The sequence below is a fragment of the Argopecten irradians genome, chromosome 11, assembly GCF_041381155.1.
Source record: "Argopecten irradians isolate NY chromosome 11, Ai_NY, whole genome shotgun sequence".
Lineage (NCBI taxonomy): Eukaryota > Metazoa > Mollusca > Bivalvia > Pectinida > Pectinidae > Argopecten > Argopecten irradians.
Genome location: NC_091144.1, coordinates 33,466,812 through 33,490,139, shown reverse-complemented (window position 1 = coordinate 33,490,139; position 23,328 = coordinate 33,466,812). Strand labels below are relative to the sequence as shown.

At 34.3% G+C, this 23,328-nt stretch overlaps 1 protein-coding gene across 1 annotated transcript; it reads right to left on the bottom strand.

Moving 5' to 3' along the window:
* Positions 1-295: 295 nt before the first annotated feature.
* LOC138335353 (CDK2-associated and cullin domain-containing protein 1-like) lies at positions 296-19,219 on the bottom strand. The gene is made up of 9 exons (XM_069284398.1): positions 18,998-19,219; positions 16,170-16,296; positions 15,468-15,576; positions 8,818-8,919; positions 7,491-7,593; positions 6,730-6,819; positions 6,161-6,302; positions 5,911-6,007; positions 296-4,477 (listed from the first exon to the last, which is right to left on the bottom strand). The coding sequence occupies exons 1-8, from the start codon at positions 19,107-19,109 to the stop codon at positions 5,953-5,955; spliced, it is 840 nt and encodes a 279-aa protein (XP_069140499.1). The 5' UTR covers positions 19,110-19,219; the 3' UTR covers positions 296-4,477; positions 5,911-5,952.
* Positions 19,220-23,328: the final 4,109 nt, after the last annotated feature.

Below are 23,328 nucleotides of genomic sequence, written 5' to 3'. Positions count from 1 at the left end.
AGTGTATCCATGCTAATATTTAAGACATGGCTGGACGGGCCAGTTATATGTGATAAAAGAATTTGCACAACATTTGGTTGAATCTTGGACTCAAGCATGAAGATCAAGGTAGAACAATTCAAAGTGAGACAGATATTTTGTAGATAGTAAAATATAACCGTGCATTTACAACTGACAGGGCCAATTATAATTATGTTTTCCATATGTCTTGGGGTGATGATAGATATATCTATGACAAAACATTTTAAATACCATAAGATTGTTTTGCAATGAAAAACGACAACAGAAAATATCATAAAAGTTTACTTTTATTACTAAAAAATTGTAGCAATGTTAACTTACATATACATTACTTCTGTCATATCATTCACTTCATAAAACAATCAACATTGTCCCACTGAGTTTTGGAACTAAAAATGCATCTTATTTATCTGGTCATCACGGTAAACATTTAAATGGAAAACACCTTTAATCATGACCTAATGATTATTTATTGTGTCAATTTTGGTCATAAAATCATTTTGAACATTTTTGGTTGGATATTGGTTTAAAAGGTCTTTTTCAAAATGGCCATTATTATATCAGAAAAATATGAGAGATTGACTGTTATTTCTAAAGTTATATTTTTTACTAGATGTTATGATACATTATTTTGTACTTGAGTCAGTCAGTATGTAATGATTTTGTTTCTGAATTCAATATAGAAATCAAAAGGAAAAACAGCCAATGAGAACCTTGTATGTATATAATGTATATTTGTAATGAACCAAGGGAGATAATTTGTAGTAAAAATTAACCAGCTGCCCATAGGCCTTAACGGTCACCTAAGATATGAAACCAAAGACAAAAAAACACTACTTATCGTTTCATTCAAGGAATTAATTACAAGTTCCTGTTTCCTTGAGGTCAGCCAGAATATTAAAATGCTACTCAGTCTAACAATAATTCTAACCAAGTTTGCCTCCTTTCATATGGATATTGAACAAAGATTGCTAAAAAAAAAGTTTTCCATTTATAAACTATTAATAGTTAATTTGATCCCCTCCCACGTGACAATCTGAGACCCCAGGGCCATGAAATTCACAAGTTTTGAATTTGAAGAGTATTTGATTCCATCACATCAGAATTCATAATTCACAATTTTGAATGGTCTTATGCCTAAAAAGAAGGTTTGTGCAAAATTTCATTAAATTTGCTTCTGTAGTTTTGGAGAAGAAGTCAAAATTGTGAATTGGTAACAGACACAGAACGTACACTGCATGACGGCGGACAAAAGGCAATTAGAATAATGTAAGTAGTCTCAGGTGACCTTAAAATATTTGATATTCGTACCATAATAAAATAATTCTTTTAAATACCAGGAAATGCTTATCAAAGTAACTTGAGTTTAACTTAATACAATATAACTTAATTCCATGCTGGGTGTTTCCACAACATATCATAAATTCCTCAAACGAAAAACAAAACAAGCACGCATAACATTCACACCTATCAATTATGCTTTACATAGTACTCGATAAGATTTGAAAATGAACACAAACACATTTCTTATTTTCAATGACATTCGACATACAATTCCTACCAAAATACACTTTTTTGATATTCAGAGAGTTTTCTGAAGTGTTTGTCTTTCCTAGCAAACTGTTACTGGTCTATTTTAGATAAATAATAATTTGGTTTAAAATGTACTTGGTTTTTACACATATATAATTATAACTAGGATGTGTACTTGGGTCTTACACATATCTAATTAGATGTATAATTAAAAATTATTTTTACGATTTCCTATCATCCGCAAACTACTGTAAACCGACTTTCTTTTCCGACTACTTTTTGCAATTTCAATTTCAAAACAAGTGTGCAAAGACTAACTTTAATGAATTTAAAACTTAAATGCAAATATATATCAATATAAGCAAGGTTCATATGCATTCGCAAAAGCAAATCGCATGCGGAATTGGTTTACAATACTCAGAAATTAATCGTAAACAAAAGATAAGTTGCTTTACAGTACCTGTTACTTTTTCATTTTCAAATGCTCTTCAATGTATTCAAAATATAGATGGATCCCTTTTACATGTCATGAAATGTTTTTTAAAAACAAATAAGTTCAAGCTTCATATAGAAAACAGTTATTGACTGATCAACACAATAAGGCTATGTATGTAACATTAAAGGGCCACTACATTTCCGAAACAACTTTAATTAAAAAAAAAATTGTAATGTAAAATGAAATTTATAATTCTATAGAGTCACCAAAGTTATTAACTTACTGTTAATACTACATTTACCAACTTCTTAACAATTTAATTTAAATAAATGAAATGCTTATTTTCATAACGCGGGTCGGAGACACATTTCGCTGTTGTCCTAATTACCGTGTGACGGTTGATTATCACTGCGCCAGATGGCAAAACAGCGACATGAATCATAGATTAGGTAGGCAATCCTGTATTTGTTTGGTGTTATAATTATAACATCAACTTAGCCATTTTCGTATAATTGTTTTTAAGAAACCTAATTTTTGTTTCGCAAAGGTTGTGGGCCTTGAACATATTGTACAAAGCTGGGGGGTTGTATCTATTGAACATGATTAAATGCTATCTTTTTCTCCAAACACCCATTTTTTAACAGAATTCTAATAATTATGCTGAAAAATTAGAGGCAAAATATATTCACATTATAATAATTTTAATGTTATATGTGCCATAATTGGATGAAAATTTTAACATCCTATCTTTTCTTCAGTAAATCTATCAAAAACCATACATTTTGGTGAATTAAGCTGTGAAAGACATTCAAAGGCACAGGCAAACATGTATTATGGTACCTCATAACCATCATTTACAAAACAAATGTTTTGTACTCATAAAGTTCGTGTTTTGCGCTTGATTCAAGTTTAGATGAAAACATATCTAAGAAGTATCTTTATATACTAATATCACTGTACAAATGGGAAATGAAATGGTAGACCACAACATGCAGGCTTCTTGGTGTGACAGTATGTAGTCTTTTTACTGCATTGCAAGGTTAACATTAATATCGTGATTTTTGGCAGAACTACCAATCTGATTAAAATACATATCCTTATTATCACTACGTTGGATAAGAGAATCTGAGAAAATCCCATTAGGGGTCATGTCCAGGTGACCTTTAGAATTGGCTAATCAAATCGCTGCTGGCAAAATTTTGACAGTGAATTTCTGGAGACGAAATATTTTGAAAATATGTCAGAATTATTTCCTTGTACGTAGTCATCTTGGCCAAAGAGCACAACAAAGCTAATCGTATATATATATATGTTGGAGCGAAATGGCGTTGTCAATTGATATATAGCAACGTGCAGAAAATGCATTTGTTCTAAATTACACGTGGTATAAAGGTCATCCGAACATGACCCTTAATGGGTTTTTCTCAGATCCTCTATTGAACGGAGTGGTTTTAAGGATCTGTATTTAAATCAAATTGATTGAGCTCTTACTTGAACTTATTAAATTAAAACCTATATGCATTGTAAATATTGAAATTTTCTCAAAATGTTAGGAACTTTTGATGGTTTATCATATTAAAAGCTCTTCTTGATTTGTGATTATGAAAATTATGGCACATATAACTTTAAACATTCTGTGAAAGCTTTGCGATTTTTTTTTCTGATTACATCCTGGCATTAGAAAATTCTTTACAGTAATTGAATATTATTGAATACTCCGTCCTTGCAAGGTTAAATAAAATCGATTGCATGAAAGGTCAAATGTTTGCAAGTGTACGAAAAAAGTAACTTCATATCTTTTACAAACTATATGAATTTTGCTTTACAATACCTTCCAGCAACACTTCATATTAAGCAAAATCAGAATTATTTGTATCTAGTAGATATTTGAAGATTAGCAAGTCAAATATTTAACTGGTGAAACATCTGCCAGTAAAAACCTGTTATAAACACGATCAAAATTTTCCCCTCAATGATTTCAAAATATATAATTATGTAAATTTACCTTTAAAATATGCGCGTTTACAATAAATATTACACTTCATTCGTTACATAACCCTTTAAAGTAATGTCCAACAGAAGCAACAATTGGTTTACACAATATGGTAAAACGACAATTGATATCAGTCTGCAGCATCAAATGTTCAGATAGTCTCCGAATTCATCTTTTGATGTGGACGACAGTAACCAGTATCACTTGTACAACCTGATCCGTTACTGGCCAATTTCGTCCTCTGTCACACGTTCATGTATATATACATGCGCACTTCCTGTCGCACATCCACGTATACGTCCACAGTTTTTCTGTCGCACATTCCACGTATACGTCCACAGTTCCGATCTGTCACACATTCCACGTATACGTCCACAGTTCCTCTGTCACACATTCCACGTATACGTCCACAGTTCCTCTGTCACACATTCCATGTATATGTCCTCGGTTCCTATGGCATACATTCCATGCATATGTCTGTAGTTTTCACAACTCTGAAGAAAACCCAATACAAGTATCATGAAGCAGTTTGTAAAATCATAAGCAATAACTTGTTTTGGGAAAACTATTTGTTACAATAGAAATTTGATATATAACGTTTTTGAATCAATAAGATAATCAAAGTAAAAAGCCGATTCCATCCTAAATCCATGTAGTGACTAATCATATTTATAGTTATTCTTAAAGATGCTCCACCGCTGACAAAGCGGAAATGATATTCATCATTTGAATAAATAGTTGGTGTTTAATAGTGTATAATGTCTAATTAACACAAAAAATAATATGAAATAATTTATCTTGCCTTTGGTGGATGCGCAATCAGTACTTCATTCTATATAGAATATAGTGCCATGAAATTTTTTTGGGATGCAATTAAATATTTTTTTATATTTTGAACTACAGTCGAGACTGTCTGAGTGACCCCCTGTATGTAGCTACTCCCTGTCTTATGTGACCTTACTTGAGACCCCTCCAACATATTTTGCTATATAATGGGTCTGTTTTCAGTGACCCCTTGTCTTACGTGACAAGCAACCATGTTTTTACAATCCAAACATCATAAAAAGTTTGTCTTGAACGACTTTTCATTCGCCTGAGACCATAATTATGATAGATAAAGAGGTGTGAACATCGAACTAGACATCGACTGTTGACTACGATAGGAATACATTACTGTGTAAAAGTAAAATTAGAAGCTCAAACTTTTCAATGATGGTAATGGTGTAAAGTAAGTAACTTTTGTAACTGAAGAAAAATACTAAATCGTCTGCTCCTGATTTTGAAAAATTATCATTTGTCAGCGGTGGAGCATGCACATCTTTAAGGCAGCAACAAGAAAATGATATTGAACAACAGCATCAATATCTTTTATGGAGGGTTTTAACACTAGGTGGTGTAAGATGTTGGAATAAACCAATTAGAATGTTGAGATTGTAGTTAACATGTTTTTAGTGTAATTAAGGCTTTGTAATTCTACTGATATAATGTCAGACATAGTGCTGGGAATCAGTTATATAATCACAATCGATGGTTGGTTTAGGACAACCTACTAAGTATTGAGTTTTTAATCCGATACCATTTACAGAAAACTCTCCTATATTTGTATATGTAATTAACCTTTTAATTACCCTGAAAGTTTTAAGAAAGATGAACCAACAGCATGAATTTAAGTAATTTTTTTTCTTTAGTTATTTGAATTATTGTGTATTTTACATGTTTTGGGCATTTTGAAATGTGGTTTTGCACATATATATTACATAATAAAGGTTCAGAACAGTATAAAATAAGCACAAATTATCTCCCATTTCAATAATCGATTATCATCTTTCATAATCAATAGTCTTTAGGAAAATCATAATCAATCGATCATCGATTAAAATCGAGAATCGATCCAACATTAGTCAGACATAATTAATGCATCACCTACCTCAGTCTTATCACAAATGCTTTTCATGCTCCTCACCCGTCACTATTTACTAAATCTACCATCATCCTCATTCGTACGCTTCTTCCGTGTTGGGCAACTGAAAATATAAAAAGGAATTACCGGATACGAACATCTTCTAGAAATTAAAGGGAGATAACTGCAAGTTAACATAAATAGATTTTACACTAGAAGTGTTAAAAGGATTTTAAACCAGAAGTTATAACAGAGATGAGTTTTGATTAATACCTACCTGTCAAAGTCGGGGAGAACCTTTAAATCTCTCTGTATCTGTTGTGTTTCTTCGATATAACGATCTAGGTCTGTCACTGAAGTCTGGGGTAGTATACTTGGAATGAATTTTGCAAACAATTCTGGTTTCATCTTGGCATATTCTGGAGTAAGAAAGAGTGTAGATATAATTACAGCATACTTCTAACAAAATAACAGTAATACTGTATATAACTAAAGTGTTATTCTTAACTTTACTGCCTAATCATTATTTTTTATGTATTTTACCTTATATCAATCAATTTTTCAATTTTGCTACATAGCCTTGTTGTATTCTATTACAATATTCTTCAGTGGCTGAATTTGTAAATATGAACTTCACAGACACTTTCACTAAATCAATCCTAAAGTTAATGTCAAGCCATAAAAGAACTGACTAACTGCCAAACATGTTGAAAATTTTCAATTGAAATCTTTCTTTTTAATGCCATTTGATTTTTGATGGAATTATTTTGAGAAATTACTTTGTGATCATTGAGGAAATTGCAGTCCTACAACGTTACAACTGTGTTTGGTAGGTTAAATAATTACCTGGGTTTATGGAGTGGATGTTTTTGATGGTGTTAGCCATCACGGGCGGTGAAATGGTGAACGGTTTGGCATTGGCTTCCTCTAACAACGCTGTAATAGAGAATCACATGTACACATTTCTGTAATAAATCAAAGTACTGAAAGTACTGTAACTCAATTGGCTAGAGAATCACATGTACGCATTCCTATAATACATCAAAGTACTAAAAGTACTTAACGCAAAGGCTAGAGGGATCACATGTATACATTCTGTAATAAATCAAAGTACTGAAAGTACTATAATGCAAATGCAAGAGGAATGTACACATTTCTGTAATAATGTACCAAATTAAAGGCAAACTACCGCCAACTTTTTACGATAGTAAATTTTACATAAGTATGCTTTGTTTCATCTTCAAGGGATAGACTGCACTACAGACATCACAAACAACAGATTGTGGCACGGATTGTCACAAATATTGTTATTTTCCTATCTTCAAACTACTGTGTTTTGGCACAGGTTCATTGTGAAAAGGTGAACTGTCATATCCAATCGCACTCCTGAAATTTTTGTCAGGAGTACTTTTCATATATCAAATAAGTAATGAAAAGTTTAGGGCAAAACAGTGTCTTCAAGGTATACAAGTCTACGAGGCTCAACTGTTATTCTGGTTTGAATACATTAAGAGACAATTTATCAGGAATACTGTTAAAACAAAATTACAGACTTACTTGATAAAACACTTCTATGGTGATCTAATATATGCAGTTTAAATACTTACTTAATAAAACACTTATATGTTGATCTAATATATGTAGTTTAAATAGCTTCTTCAGTTCTTCATTAAGATCCGTCTTCAATTTAGTTTCGACATAAAAACGATTCTGGAACATTAAGCAAAGGAATACTTGTACATAGACATTTTTGACAAATCAATAAGTGAATTAACAAATTTGTAATAGATACAGGAAATGCACTTAATCATTCATCTCTATCTTAAACAGGGGACAGAACTCTATCTTAAACATGAAGGAGGTAGGGGTTTAAGACAGCTCATAGATAAAATTTTTGACATCATTAATACATGCAACATCACAATGGCATCGATATATAGTTATAACATGAAGCCCACATGGGCCTTAACAGTCACCTGATATTTGATACAAATTAGTTATTTCATATACTAGCCAACTGATTCTTTTGTTTATAAATTAGGAACATAGATCTTACAGGTCTACATAAAAAGTTTCATTAAGCTTGGTTTATATTTACTCAAGTTATCCCGTTCACAAAGTCCAATAATAATTATTAAAGCAAAAGACATTAAGTCCTTAAAACTACAATCGAATCATGCCGATTTCCTAATTCATCTGAGTTTTTCCAATGTTAGCCCACATACAAAGTTTCATTGAGCTTGGTCAAGTTATCGTGTTCAAAAGGTTCAATAATAATCATTAGTGCAAAGGGCAATAACTCTGTAAATTACTGTCAAATCAATCTGATCTTCAAATTCGTCCAAGATCTTTCTAATGTTAGTCTGCATACAAAGTTTTCTTAAGCTTGGTTTAAATTTACTCAAGTTATCACATTCACTATGTCCAATCATAATTAATAGAGCAAAGAGCAATAACTCCACGAATTACTATCGAATCACGCTGATATTAGAACTAGTCCAAGATCTGTCAAATGTTAGTCTACATAAAAAGTTTAATTAAGATTGGTCTATATTTACTCAAGTTATCACGTTCACAATGTCCAATCATAATTATTAAAGCAAAGGGCACTTTTTAACTCGTCCGCAATCTTCCAATGTTAGTCTACATACAAAATTTCATTAAGCTCCATTTATATTTACTCAAGTTATCGTGTTCACAAGGAAATGTTAATGGAGGTCGCACGACAGATGACGGATGACACATGACGAATGATGAATGAGTAAAGACTATTGCAATAGGTCACCATGACCTATGGTCAGGTGACCTAATAAATCTGAAGTTCTGTAGCATTATTTTTGATGATGTAAATAAATAAAATACTTACTATGATCACACTCTTAACAGAGTTGTTACATAAGTGATCATATGATGGTCATATTTAAATATACTCACCATATAATTAAAGATGGGCACGATACCTCCCAGAGCTAGGATATACTGGTTAACTAGAAAGGAAAACTTCTCCAAGAAAGACTTCGAGTTTTCCACCTGCATCTGTTACAGGAAAGAAACAATTCATTCTGTGATTTGAATATATTTAACATCTATGTCTCCAGCTACTCCAGCATTCCTCTCTTAAACCTCGCTTAAATTGTTATGTGGTACTAAAGAAAATAAAGCAAACCTTATCATTTTGATAAAACTGTATAAATAACGTAGCAAGGACATGGAAATGTCATTAGCCACCTATGTGATTAGTGAGTTTTCTCTTTACACTCAAGATTTCTACCACACTAAACCCCCTCACATTGAAAGGTCATACTAAAGTCAACTATATGATTGTTGAGTTTTTTCTTCTACCACACTTCAAAAACCCCCTCACATGCCTACATGTATATCTGGGTCAGTGAAAGTGATTAGCCTAAGTTGTGTATAAACTTATTTTGCACTTAACAAGTTTGCTTATTTTGCACTATTCCCTCTTTGCATATTACAGCAGTTAGCTCCCTTGCAGGTAGGTACGTCATTATTTTGTGAGCGCAATTCACATCATTTTCTCCGAAAAGTATGACGTTACGCTTGAAAACACATGACGTCATAATCAATACCTACCCGCAAGGGCAAATAAATCTGTAATATGCAAATACGGAATATCAATACGTTTATATGATATATATGTACAGCTGATGTAAGCATTCCCGTACAGACAATTATAGTGGATTATACTTACACTGTAACCCAACATAGAGAGTGATATGGTGAGGTGAGACGAGTACACATGGTTTATAACCAACATATCAAACAAGAGCCGTTGGAGAACAGCAAAGCTCGCCTATTCAGAAGAAGTTGATGTTCAAGTATTTACTATTTAAACATGGAAATATGACAAATTAACAGACTCAAAAACCCCCTAAAGGGCCCCAAATTGGTTGTATTATCATGTTCAGCATCCATACACATTAGGAAAATAAAATCATAAACATTTATAATGACTTATGCTTAAACAATTGAAAAAACAGAAACTTGCTCAAAAACTTTAACGTGAAATGGGACGCCAACTCTGACACTGATGCCGACGCCGGAGTGACAACATTAGCTCCCCCTATTCTTCGAATAGGCGAGCTAAAAATGGTGAAAAGTCTACAGAAATCATGCCAACAAAAGGCCCAATGAGCCTTAACAATTACTTGAATATGACATAGGAAACAAAGTAATGTGCGGTTATGAACAAACCCAATAAAATTCTCTTTACAAAGTAAACTTATTTATAATATGCAAATATTACGGGCTGCAATGTAGAACATATTTATAACAAGAGGCCCATAGGCCTGAAAGGTCACCTGATTATGACATATGAAATACATATCTGAACATTTAATTAAGTCATCTTAAAGCCCAAAAATTAATATAAAATTATCATAACAAAGGGCGATAACTCAGTAAGTTATTGTCAGAAAATTCCCATGTTAAAATTTGTCCAAGTGCTGTTAGCTATAGGCTGCAAACAAAATCATGATCATGATCAGCTGGTAATGTTAGAGGATGTCTAATATCACAGATATACTGAGAGTGTATAGAAATAAATACATTGAAGGCTACAATATACGGTGGTCAAATTATAGGAGTTCCAGAAATAGTGGTCGCGGAAGCGAGAGATTTAATATGAGGTTTGAGGACACCAATATTTGAGGTTATTTTAACTGATTGTAATGACTTACAAAAAAAAAAAAAAATTAACAATAGTCGAAACAAATTTGGTGGTTTCGTCTTTGATATTTGTAACCGGACCGATATGATAAATAATGGTATCCTTACGTAATGGCAGAGTAAACAACGAACAGAAACATGACCATATTCATTTTTACTCAATATATTTGCATCATTGTGAATGTTTTTTGTTATTTATTTACAGTACAAGTTTGAGTTGTTCTAATTGATCGATAATCATTATGGTACTTTAAAGTTCGATCGTATCTACACAGAGAGAGTTACGTGGTTATACGTACATGGGCCTAACTTAGGTGCGACTTATTTACCAGTGCGACTTATGTGTGTACAAAAACTGAAAACATCGTAAAAAGGCCTTTGCCACTTATACACAGGTGCCACTTGTTGTCCGGAAAATACGGTACTCATGTAAAGGGCAACTAGGTCACTTTCTTCGACACAATCTCTCACTTCAGCGATCACTATTTTCTGGAGTTGATACCAGTGTAGTATTGACCACAATGAACTAAATACCAACTGTATATTGTCTGTTATGTCCATACTTACACTACCATACCCACCCACGGGCCAGTCATTTGTCTGTGCGCAGACGCAGGTTACATCATGCTGAACCCAAAGGCCATACTATGTATTTAAAAAGAATTTATAGGTATAGCATGTATCTAATTTAAAACTTGATAAACTGTTCTGTAACTCTGTAATTTTTTTACTCCTTCTCCATCCATGCTTTTGTCTTTTGTGTATAATGCTCAAACTTCTTGATCCAGTTTTTTAGATACAGCATCATCGGCAGGTCTTGTGAAATAATGTTATTTAATTGTTGTATTGAAAAATTTTATGATGTGAACAGCATCATTTCGCGAGAAAATGAACAAGAGCTGTTAGAGAACAACAAAATCTCCCTTGTTGGTTGAGATTTCTAAGGTTAAGTTATATACGTCACACTTGGTCTGTAGTTGTTGGTGATTTGAGATTTCTAAGGTTTAAGTTATATTACATTACACTTGACTGTTAGTTGTTGGTTGAGATTTCTAAGGTTTATCACCCGGTCCACCCCAACTCTGCGAACGATGCGTTGTATATAAACACCTACCGCTCTACCGCTGACTTGTTATCGATGTATTGAACATGAGTGTAGTTATTTATAAGACTCCAGTTACTGTCGCAAACGCCACAGGTAAACTGGGTACCTGGATGCTGACGCTCGGGTCCTCTCATCCAGCTTAACGGAAACTGAATCGGCTTAGTTAAGCTTTTAACCGTTAGTCTATTTATCATCAACAACTGTAGTCGTGTATCTACTTAAAAACAAAACAAATATTTCTTCCAAATTGCATAAAAATTCATTGACTAGTATTTCTTTATTTTAGAATATTTAACAAAATCTTCATATTTCTAGTAAAACTGCATATGAAACTCCTTATAGATCTAGCTATGCTCATTACGTAGGGAACCGCCATAACATGTCCCGGCTGCAGGCCGTGTGCCAAAAAGTCAATAACACACGTGGGATTTATAAGACGAGTCCTAAACTGTCCTATATTTAGGATTTTCAATAAGTGGTTTGTAATATTATTACAGCAAAACTGACAAGCTAGAAGGTTAGTGGCATTTTAACCGTACTGTTATATATAATTAGCCATCAGCTTGGATCTGGTGCCGTACAGATAGTGAGTTCACTCACGATGTGATTATTGCAAGCCAACGTAATTGCTATCGGAATGCTCTTTAAAGTTTGTTAATGATCTCTCAAACACACTTAAAACTTATTGTGGCAATATTAAAGTAACTAAATTTATAATATTTTCAAATAAGTTCTGATAACTATTCATGTGTAATATCTCTCCAGACATTGACATGTGTACGGATCGAATACGGCGGACTGCCAATGTTTTTGACATGTTCTGCAAGATATATTTCACTGTTTCTTGTTACGGTGGCCAATAAAGAAAACAAGCACAGTGCAATTATATTATGTTATTTCTTCTAAATACAACACTTTTTTGTGCAAGTTGTCAAGAATTTATTGTGAATGTTTTGCAATGAAATTACCACCTTTATAACACTGAATTTGTGGTTCCCCGGACATCGTTTTCCCCAAAATTTGAATGCGCAAAATCATACCGATAGTTAGATTTTTTTCAGTATTTAAAGCCATAAGAAAAAATACATGTGCAAAGTACACTGGTGTGTAAGTAAACACAAGATTTTACCGGTATTTGTAACATTTACGATTGTGTTTGGTATAGCTGATGTAGCCAGAGCGCCCCGCGATTTACCTGTGGATTGGCGACAGTACTCGAGTCTAAAAATAGCCACGTGTGTGTCGGTTTAGAGTGTTAGCGTTTATCGCTACACGGTACAGAATTTCTCGCTGTGTTACAAATCAATCGATTGACGGTAAGGAACTTCATACATATTTATCATTCGCAGTTGGGGTGGACCGGGTGTAAGTTATATACATACACCTGACTGTAGTTGTTGGTTGAGGATTTCTAAGGTTAAGTTATATACATACACTTGACTGTAGTTGTTGGTTGAGATTTCTAAAGGTTAAGTTATATTCCGTACACTTGACTGTAGTTGCTGGTTGAGATTTCTAAGGTTAAGTTATATACATCACACTTGAAACTGTAGTTGCTGGTTGAGATTTCTAAGGTTAAGTTATTTAACTACACTTGAATGTAGTTGCTGGTTGAGATTTCTAAGGTTATGTTATATACATACACTTGACTGTAGTTGTTGGTTGAAATTTCTAAGACTAAGTTATATACATACACCTGACTGTAGTTGTTGGTTGAGATTTCTAAGGTTAAGTTTTATACATACACTTGACTGTAGTTGTTGGTTGAGATTTCTAAGCTTAAGTTTTATACGTACACTTGACTGTAGTTGCTAGTTGAGATTTCTAAGGTTAAGTTTATACATCTAACTTGACTGTAGTTGTTGGTTGAGATTTCTAAGGTTAAGTTATATACATACACTTGACTGTAGTTTACTGGTTGAGATTTCTAAGGTTAAGTTACATACGTACACTTGACTGTATGTTGTTGGTTGAGATTTCTAAGGTTAAGTTATATACATACACTTGACTGTAGTTGTTGGTTGAGATTTCTAAGGTTAAGTTATATACATAAACTTGACTGTAGTTGTTGGTTGAGATTTCTAAGGTTAAGTTATATACATCCACTTGACTGTAGTTGTTGGTTGAGATTTCTAAGGTTAAGTTATATACATAAACTTGACTGTAGTTGCTGGTTGAGATTTCTAAGGTTAAGTTATATACATACACTTGACTGTAGTTGTTGGTTGAGATTTCTAAGGTTAAGTTATATACATACACTTGACTGTAGTTGTGGTGTTGAGATTTCTAAGGTTAAGTTATATACGTACACTTGACTGTAGTTGCAGGTTGAGATTTCTAAGGTTAAGTTATATACGTACACTTGACTGTAGTTGCTGGTTGAGATTTCTAAGGTTAAGTTATATACGTACACTTGACTGTAGTTGCTGGTTGAGATTTCTAAGGTTAAGTTATATACGTTACACTTGACTGTAGTTGCTGGATTGAGATTTCTAGTATTGTTGGTTGAGATTTCTAAGGTTAAGTTATATACGTACACTTGACTGTAGTTGTTGGTTGAGATTTCTAAGGTTAAGTTATATACGTACACTTGACTGTAGTTGTTGGTTGAGATTTCTAAGGTTAAGTTATATACGTACACTTGACTGTAGTTGTTGGTTGAGATTTCTAAGGTTAAGTTATATACGTACACTTGACTGTAGTTGTTGGTTGAGATTTCTAAGGTTAAGTTATATACGTACACTTGACTGTAGTTGTTGGTTGAGATTTCTAAGGTTAAGTTATATACGTACACTTGACTGTAGTTGTTGGTTGAGATTTCTAAGGTTAAGTTATATACGTACACTTGACTGTAGTTGTTGGTTGAGATTTCTAAGGTTAAGTTATACATGTACATACACTAGACTGTAGTTGTTGGTTGAGATTTCTAAGGTTAGTTATATACGTACACTTGACTGTAGTTGTTGGTTGAGATTTCTAAGGTTAAGTTATACATGTACATACACTTGACTGTAGTTGTTGGTTGAGATTTCTAAGGTTAAGTTATATACGTACACTTGACTGTAGTTGTTGGTTGAAATTTCTAAGGCTAAGTTATATACATACACCTGACTGTAGTCTGTTGGTTGAGATTTCTAAGGTTAAGTTATATACATACACTTGACTGTAGTTGTTGGTTGAGATTTCTAAGGTTAAGTTATATACGTACACTTGACTGTAGTTTGCTGGTTGAGATTTCTAAGGTTAAGTTATATACATCCACTTGACTGTAGTTGCTGGTTGAGATTTCTAAGGTTTAAGTTATATATCGTACACTTGACTGTAGTTGTTGGTTGAGCATTACTAATGTTAAGTAAACTGTTATATACCGTACACTTGACTGGTAGTTGCTGGTTGAGATTTCTAAGGTTAAGTTATATACATCCACTTGACTGTAGTTGTTGTTGAGATTTCTAAGGTTAAGTTATATAACTACACTTGACTGTAGTTGCCATGGTTGAGATTTCTAAGGTTAAGTTATATACGTACACTTGACTGTAGTGTTGGTTGAGATTTCTAAGGTTAAGTATATACATCCACTTGACTGTAGTTGTTGGTTGAGATTTCTAAGGTTAAGTTATATTACATACACTTGGACTGTAGATTGCTGGGTTGAGATTCTAAGGTTAAGTTTATATACGTACACTTGACTGTAGTTGTTGTAGTTGAGATTTCTAAGGTTAAGTTATATACATACACTTGACTGTAGTTGTTGGTTGAGATTTTCTAAAGGTTAAGTTATATACGTTACACTTGACTGTAGTTGCTGGTTGAGATTTCTAAGATGCTGTATCATGTGGTTCATTAAGTCGGTGTAGAGGCGGTCAGAAAACTGTTTACATACACACTTGTACACACAGCTGTGAAAAAATAACTTCCATGTTAAAAGATATATAAATATCAGGAGTGTTTGATTAAAATGAGGTTGACAAAAAAAGTCTTGTTCAAATAATATAAACTAGAACTTAATACAGAAAATATTTGAATGATATTATTTTTTTTTATTATTAGTTACAGTGCTTTGTATAAACTCAATTCACTTAGTTATTCACTATAGACATATGAATGTAACAATTTTCAGCTCTTATTTGTCCTCGTAAATTTACAGTTATTCTCAAAATGTTGGTAACTTTTGGTGATTAAAAGCTCAATTTGATTCACGAGTATGAAAAGATGGCACATATAACTTTAAAGTTAATCTTTTTAGCATATTAAATCAGCGTAAAATATTGAATATTCAATTTTTTTCTTCTTCCAATTTTCCTGGACAAACAGATACATGTACAATAGTCTACCTATGTGAGTATACATACATGTATGTGTTTGATTGCTTAAATCAAGTTCTGAGCCGTATATATCTTATCACTTTATACCCTTTGAATATTGCTTTAATAATCTATAAATGTGGAGCTAAAAATTAAAAAGGTGGACTGATTTCAGTTCAGAATTTTACCTGTACATTTGTTCGTATGAGATAGCCATATACTGGCCGGGAGACATAGTCAGTAATTGGTTGATTGCACCCTCCAATTTAGGCCAGTAAAGTGACTCATAATCTTCAGTCGTGATTGTCATCATCACTGTAAAAAAGATAGAATGGAATTGTATACAACTTGAGTGACCAGTGGTTAGACCAATATCATTTATAGATTTATGAAATCTTATATTAATTATATTGGCCTTTTAAATGGACAGGGTTATCTCAGTGAGTGTAATATTTTGTCAGCCCAACATGAGTTCTGCAATTGGAAACATATAAATACATAGAGATTGAAACTCCTTTTTGGTCTTTGTTGACAGACGGAGGGGCCTCCAGTTTATAGGCATTTTCCCTTGGCTAACTACATTTAAGTGTATTATTTTAAACATAATATGTTTGCATAAATACAGTTTAAACATTAGTTCATGGTATGATATAAAAGTTTTTCCTGATTTTTGAAAGCATGAAAATAAGCAATTTTACTTAGCTTTTTGAAAATCAGGCATCGAAAACCAGAAGTGCATTGTTTTATTAGTTTAGAGAAAGTAAAAAAAAATGTTTTTCTCCAGATTTAAGTGACTCATTGGGCCACTGAGGCAGGGTAATACCACTGGATAGTGGATACACCAGCTGTATATATACATGCATCAGATCCTACCCTGATCAATGCAATTTGGATAAAACTGGGATCCCAGTCATTCCACATTATTACTGTTTCTATTCATAATCTTACTCATACTATACTCAAAACTACTATGAATTCTTTAGCAATAAGATATTCTTTCGAATTTACTGAATTTTTCCCTGGGCCTAAGCATTAAGTTATTCTTATTACAACACCTCGAAATAGATCCAGTAGCGGCAACTTAATTTAAGGCTAGTTTTATCTAACCAAGCAAGAGCCCCATGGAGCCTAAAATATGACGGGGGTATCTGACCTATTGGTTGTACACAATATACAACACCTAAAAGAATATAGTACGCACGCAAAACAATTAAGGCAATACAAAAGACACCTATTTTATCAGAAGTTCAGGTTCACACTATATATATTTTATGAGAATTGCAGACCACGAGAATGAAGGTCGCCTTTGATCTCCAAACCAATGCGGACAAAATGTTTTCAAATATCAGTACCCTGGCACTTCTGGTTCGTTGAGATTTCATAGAAGTTGTGTTTAAACATTTTTAACCTATTTGACCCCTGTGACCTTGAATCAAGGTCAAGGTCATTAATTTGAACAAACTTGGTATCATTTCATCCCAGCATGCTATAGGCCAAACATCAGTACCCTGGGCCTTACGGTTATTGAGAAGAAGTCGTTTTTGAATGAAAAGTTTGCGCATGGCAGATGGCACATATGGCGGACGGCGCACGACGATGAACGGTGCATGATGACAATAGGTCATCCTGAACCCCCTAAGCATATATACAAACCTACAGAGGTACATCTGTCAATCATAAAAATGGCGCATTTGCCAATCTCTCTAAGATATGTTTCTGCTGCGATCTTGACCAAAATCTTACACTACATTCAGGTACTGGATGAGATATTCTTGTCCATTTGACAGGCCAATGATCTTTGACTATTTCTCTCACACTTTTAGAAGAAAAATGAAGAAATTTCAGTTGCTTCCAAGCATTTTCAGCAGACCATCATCACCAAAACTTTAACCAGGCTAGAAACTGATGACATCGACAATGTTAATAATAATACAACTAAAAATTAAACTATCAATATGAAAGTGTGATCCCTTTTTTTCAAACTAAAGAATGTACTATACTGGGACACTATCAGTAGTCCTGAAGGAACGGTAGTCGTGATTTAGGAAAAACTTAACTGTTTGCATCTTATGAAACACATTATTTCAACATAAACAAATCAAACAACACCATCATGAAGTATTCATCAACAGCTCCAGACATACAGAAATCTGGACGCACAGTAGAATATGCACACAATCATGACTACTGGTTGGGTCCCGGCATATGTACCGGTCCTGTCATATTCATATCATGATGCATGTTATCATAAAATAAAGACAGTTAAGACTCAACGTCAGGTCACAGTTGAGTTAATAAATTCTATTGCATTCAGGATACATATATGTATACGTACTGGTCAAGTACAGTGTATAACCACAGGAGTTTGACGTTCTGTCAATAACATATACTATAAATATATAAAAAAATACCCCTATATACTATATAATGTTTTTATATAGTATAGAGGGGTATATTATATATTCATAGTATATATTATTGACAGAACGTCAAACTCCTGTGGTATTAACCATGTAAAGTATATATTGATCCAGCCAAATAAATCTAAACTATATAAGTAAGATAATGTGTCTACACATTTAACACACATATTAACGATTTAGTCCTATTGATCAAGGACAAGGCAACAGCTGATGAGTTACCCTTATGGATCCAATGAAATTAATTCATCTGTACATGTACAAATGTGTTGTGATTCCATGTTTTACTCAAAAGTACTAGTATTAAATGAACAATATTACATTTATTTTTGTATTTCTTTGATTAATCAATTTCTACCCCATATTAAAGCTCACTTTTAAAATATCCATGTTTTTGAGATAAATTAATATTTATTCATTGGAGATATAACATGTCTTTTTAAACCAAATTAGATTAAATCAGATAAAATATTCTCAAATGGATTACAAAATTAAGATAAATATCATTTTTGACGGAAAGAGTTACGACAAAACGACGTTAAGATCTCCATAGACATTTGATCAACATCATCACGTCTTGTGGTGACATACTGTACCCATGTTGCCTGGCCGTAAAAGTGGGGTTTTGTTCGATTGTTCATCTTTTTCATCTGGATTCAAATCAGGTTGTGTTGAATCCGCTTCTGCCTCCATTGGTTCATCCATCATGAAATATATAAATAGCAGTAAGGACCACTTTCTCCGCAGATCAACTTTTCACGTCATTTCTTGCGTATAGGCGGCCATATTGATTTAACAAACTAATTTCCGGTGTAGGATCCGGATACCCGATATGGATCCGGAAAATATCCGGAAAAAAAATGTACAGAAGCGGAAGAAAAATATCATCGATGAAAGTTTATTTACACAACGTACATTAGATTTTGTGTGTACAATATTATAACTCCAAAGTTAGTGCCAGTACGTGAACCTTTCAGTAATTCAGAGATTTGATTTCTGAGTATGGATTTAAATACAGGTGCTTGAAGATATATATATATATTATATAGGACTCGGTATAATGTACAAATATGAAATTTACTATTATTTGTATGCATAGTCCATAAAGATTTTTTTTGTAATATTACATAATCTCCAAGCACATGTGGTTAGTCCTTGCCTACTGAAATGCTTTTGACAAATAAAATAAATAAATACATGTAAAGTGAAAGCGGGTCGAAAACGTGCGTTTCGGGTTGAAAGAGCATACATGTACATGTTAGAACGTGCCATTGATACACTGTTCTGCAGATAGCAGTAAGGAGAAGGCGTGGGTGTCACTAGCTAAGCAAAATATTACACGGGGGCATAGGAAGCGGTGGGTGGGGTGGGGTTGGGGGGCAATCTCCTGCCCTCCCTTCCAATTGCCCCCCTCCCCTGGACGGAGGGGGACAAATATGTCCATTAAATGCACATTTGAAAGAAAAAAAGGTCCTCCTGCACATTTTTCGCACTTCAATTTTTTAGAAAATTCAGCATGAATTCGCGCGCATGTTACACGTGATCATGGCCACATCAAGTGCGCGTGTGACTGGTCAGGTGAAGCAGTTACAGACCCTCATATTAGTCATGAACATGAACTCGCGCACCTGTTACATATGTCGAGGTCATGGCTATAGTAAAATTCAAATTTTGTTTATCTAATACAGGTGCTATGAAGATACACATATATATATAGGACTCGGTATAATGTACAAATATTAATTTACTATTATTTGTATGCATAGTCATAAGATTTTTTTGTAATATTACATAATCTCCAAGCACATGTGGTTAGTCTTGCCTACTGAAATGGCTTTTGACAAATAAATAAATAAATACATGTAAAGTGAAAGCGGGTCGAAAACGTGCGTTTCGGGTTGATTGGCATACATGTACATGTTAGACGTGCCATGGATACACTGTTCTGCAGATAGCAGGTAAGGAAGGCTTGGGTGTCACTAAGCTAAGCAAAATATTACACGGGGGCATAGGAAGCGGCGGGGGGGGGGGGGGGGGGGGCAATATCCTGCCCTCCCTTCCAATTGCCCCCCTCCCCAGGACGGAGGGGGACAAATATGTCCATTAATGCACATTTGAAAGAAAAAAAGTTCCTCCTGCACATTTTTCGCACTTCATTTTTAGAAAATTCAGCATGAATTCGCGTGCATGTTACACGTGATCATGGCCACATCAAGTGCGCGTGTGACTGGTCAGGTGAAGCAGTTACAGACCCTCATATTAGTCATGACATGAACTCGCGCACCTGTTACATATGTCGAGGTCATGGCCACATCAAACGCGCATGTGGTTGGTCAGGTGAAGGGGTCCCGGACCCTAATATGAACTGTCCTTTTTGCTCGCAGTATGGCCATTCCGCAGTGAACTGTACATGTAGGTACAATCAACATCAGGGAAACCGACACTTACCGAGGCCAGAGATATAGCGTGTCCCCTTGGGAAGAAAGTAAATGCCTCGTGGCGTAAAAGAATCAGGTCACATGTACCAAGGAGAGAAAAACTATTTTTAAAAACAAACTAACAGACTGATCACTGTGATGACACTTATTCTGATACAGACTCTAGCACTAGTACATGTACATCTGATTCAAATGTTTCAGAGATAAAATGTAATGAAAATAAATTTTTACACATACCTGTAAATTTTAAAGGGGTGAGAATAGGAGCTCTCCTTGATTCAGGTTCCAATCTTTCTTTAATGAGTGCAAGATTTTATAACATGTTACCCCGAATTTGTAAACGCCCTTTACAGCAATGCAATTTCTCCGTACAGGTGGCCGATTCACATCATGTCAAGGTCATTGGTGTCGGTAAGGTCGAAGGTCGTACACTTTATGACAACCATTCATTTAAGGTTCATATTTTTGAAAACACATCTCATCCTTTTATCATAGGAACTGATCACATGTCTAGCAAAGGTTTAGTCTTGGATTTTACTTTGGGTAATCATATGTTGAAATATGAGATGAAGAAAAGGGTCAAGGTCAAATGCATGCAACCTGTCACAGTTGAACCAAATACAGAGGTGGTTATACAGTGTAAATTACCAAAAAAATCACTCATGGGTGTCCAAGGTCTTGTGAAAGTTCATAAAAGCTTGTTAGAAAAAGGTCTCCTCCTGTTAAGATCAGTCACAACCATACCTGCCAACCGTACAATTCCTATCAAAGTGCTTAACCCAGGCAATGACATTATTCACCTCGCGAAAGGTATGGTGTTGGCAGATTTTGCTGTGTTGGATGAATCTTTCTGTGTATTACCTGTCAAGATGTGTAACCATACTAAAACAGAGGACACAGACAAATCCGTTGAGGGTGATTTATCTGATTTTGATGAATTTTGTAAAAAAATTTATTTTAATACATCTAATTCCTTGTCTGATGAACAATTCAATCAGTTGAAACAATGTTTATATGATAACAAAGATGTTTTTGTAACAAAGGCTAGTTCTGCCTTAGGTTTGTCAACCTTAGAGGAGCATGAAATCCATCCCAAGACCAATTTTGTTCCCAAGTACCAACGCCCCTATCGTTTCCCTCCTGTGTGAAGTTTTAAGGTCACAACTTGATAACCTCCTCTCTCAAGGAGTTATTGCCCCTGTCAATGATAGTGACAATGTCCCTATCACAAGCCCTGTAGTGTTAGTGGCAAAGAGAAAAAAGTACAAATGGATCTCATGTGAAACCAGGTTCAAAAGACCATAGCTCATACAGATTTTGTTGTGATTTTAGATACCTAAACAGTCAATCTGATTAAAATCAGCTGTTTGATATTCCGCTAACTTCGTGCTCGTAGCGGAGCACGAAGTTAGCGGAGTATCAAACAGCTGATTTTAATCAGATTGCTAAACAGACAAACACAGGATTTCGTTTATCATATACCTGATGTACAAGAGTTGACAGGATCATTTAGCCATGTTACACCAAATTACATTAGTTCCATAGATATGAGCCCTGGTTTCTTTCAGATGGGCATTTCTGGTTTGCCATCAAATTTAACCGCGTTCAACACATGTTTTGGCACTTACAAATTTTTTTGAGACTACCTATGGGATCAAAAACTGCGCCAAACAGCTTTCAACTTCTTATGGACAAAGTATTGAAGGGTCAAGTGTTTAAATCAGTACTGTGCTATTTAGATGATGCAATATATTGTGTCAGCTACTTTAGAACACCATTTGAAAGACGTCACCGAGGTTCTCGCGAGGTTTCGTAATGCTAGACTCAAACTCGGACCCCATAAGTGCAAGTTTGCTTGTAACAAACCTACTTTTTTGGGTCATGACATTTGTAAATATGGAATTCGATCACCTGCCGACCACGTAGATGCCATTAAACATTATCTAACACCTACAAACGTAAAGGAGTTGAGGCGCGCTCTTGGACCTTTGAATTGGTTTAGGAAGTTTACTCCAAACTACAGTGCCATATCATTACTAAAAAAAGTCTGCAAAGTTTCATTCCATTTCGTATCTCTGTTGACACATCGAGTAAAGGACTTGACTACATGCTTTACCAGCTTTACGAAGATGACAAAACTCCACATATCAAACGGTTTGGATCCAACGGTTTAAGTCGTTGGCAACAATTTTATGGGCATACGAAACTAGAATTTTTGGGGTAGTTACTGCTGTGACAGACTGTGCATCATATATACGAGACAGCCACTGTATTATTGAGTGTGACCACCAGACCCTCAGACCGTTACAACAAAACAAGCTTCGCGGTGCTATTTCTGAGAGATGGCTTGCTACCATTCAGCAATTTGACGTTGAGATCCAGTACAAACCAGCATCACAGATGGTGTTACCAGATGCCCTATCTCGTTGTCATCATTGTCCCAATCTCCCAGTCTTAGAGGCTAGTCCCGACAATGATTCTGAACAATG

Bases quoted from the DNA above. Each gene is read 5' to 3' on its own strand.
- LOC138335353 (XM_069284398.1), bottom strand. From the start codon at position 19,109: ATGATGGATGAACCAATGGAGGCAGAAGCGGATTCAACACAACCTGAT. The intron at 16,297-18,997 runs GTACAGTATGTC...TCTTTTTTACAG, and splicing joins TTTACGGCCAGGCAACATGG to TGATGATGACAATCACGACT. The intron at 6,820-7,490 runs GTAAGTATTTAA...TCTCTATTACAG, and splicing joins ACATATAAGTGTTTTATTAA to CGTTGTTAGAGGAAGCCAAT.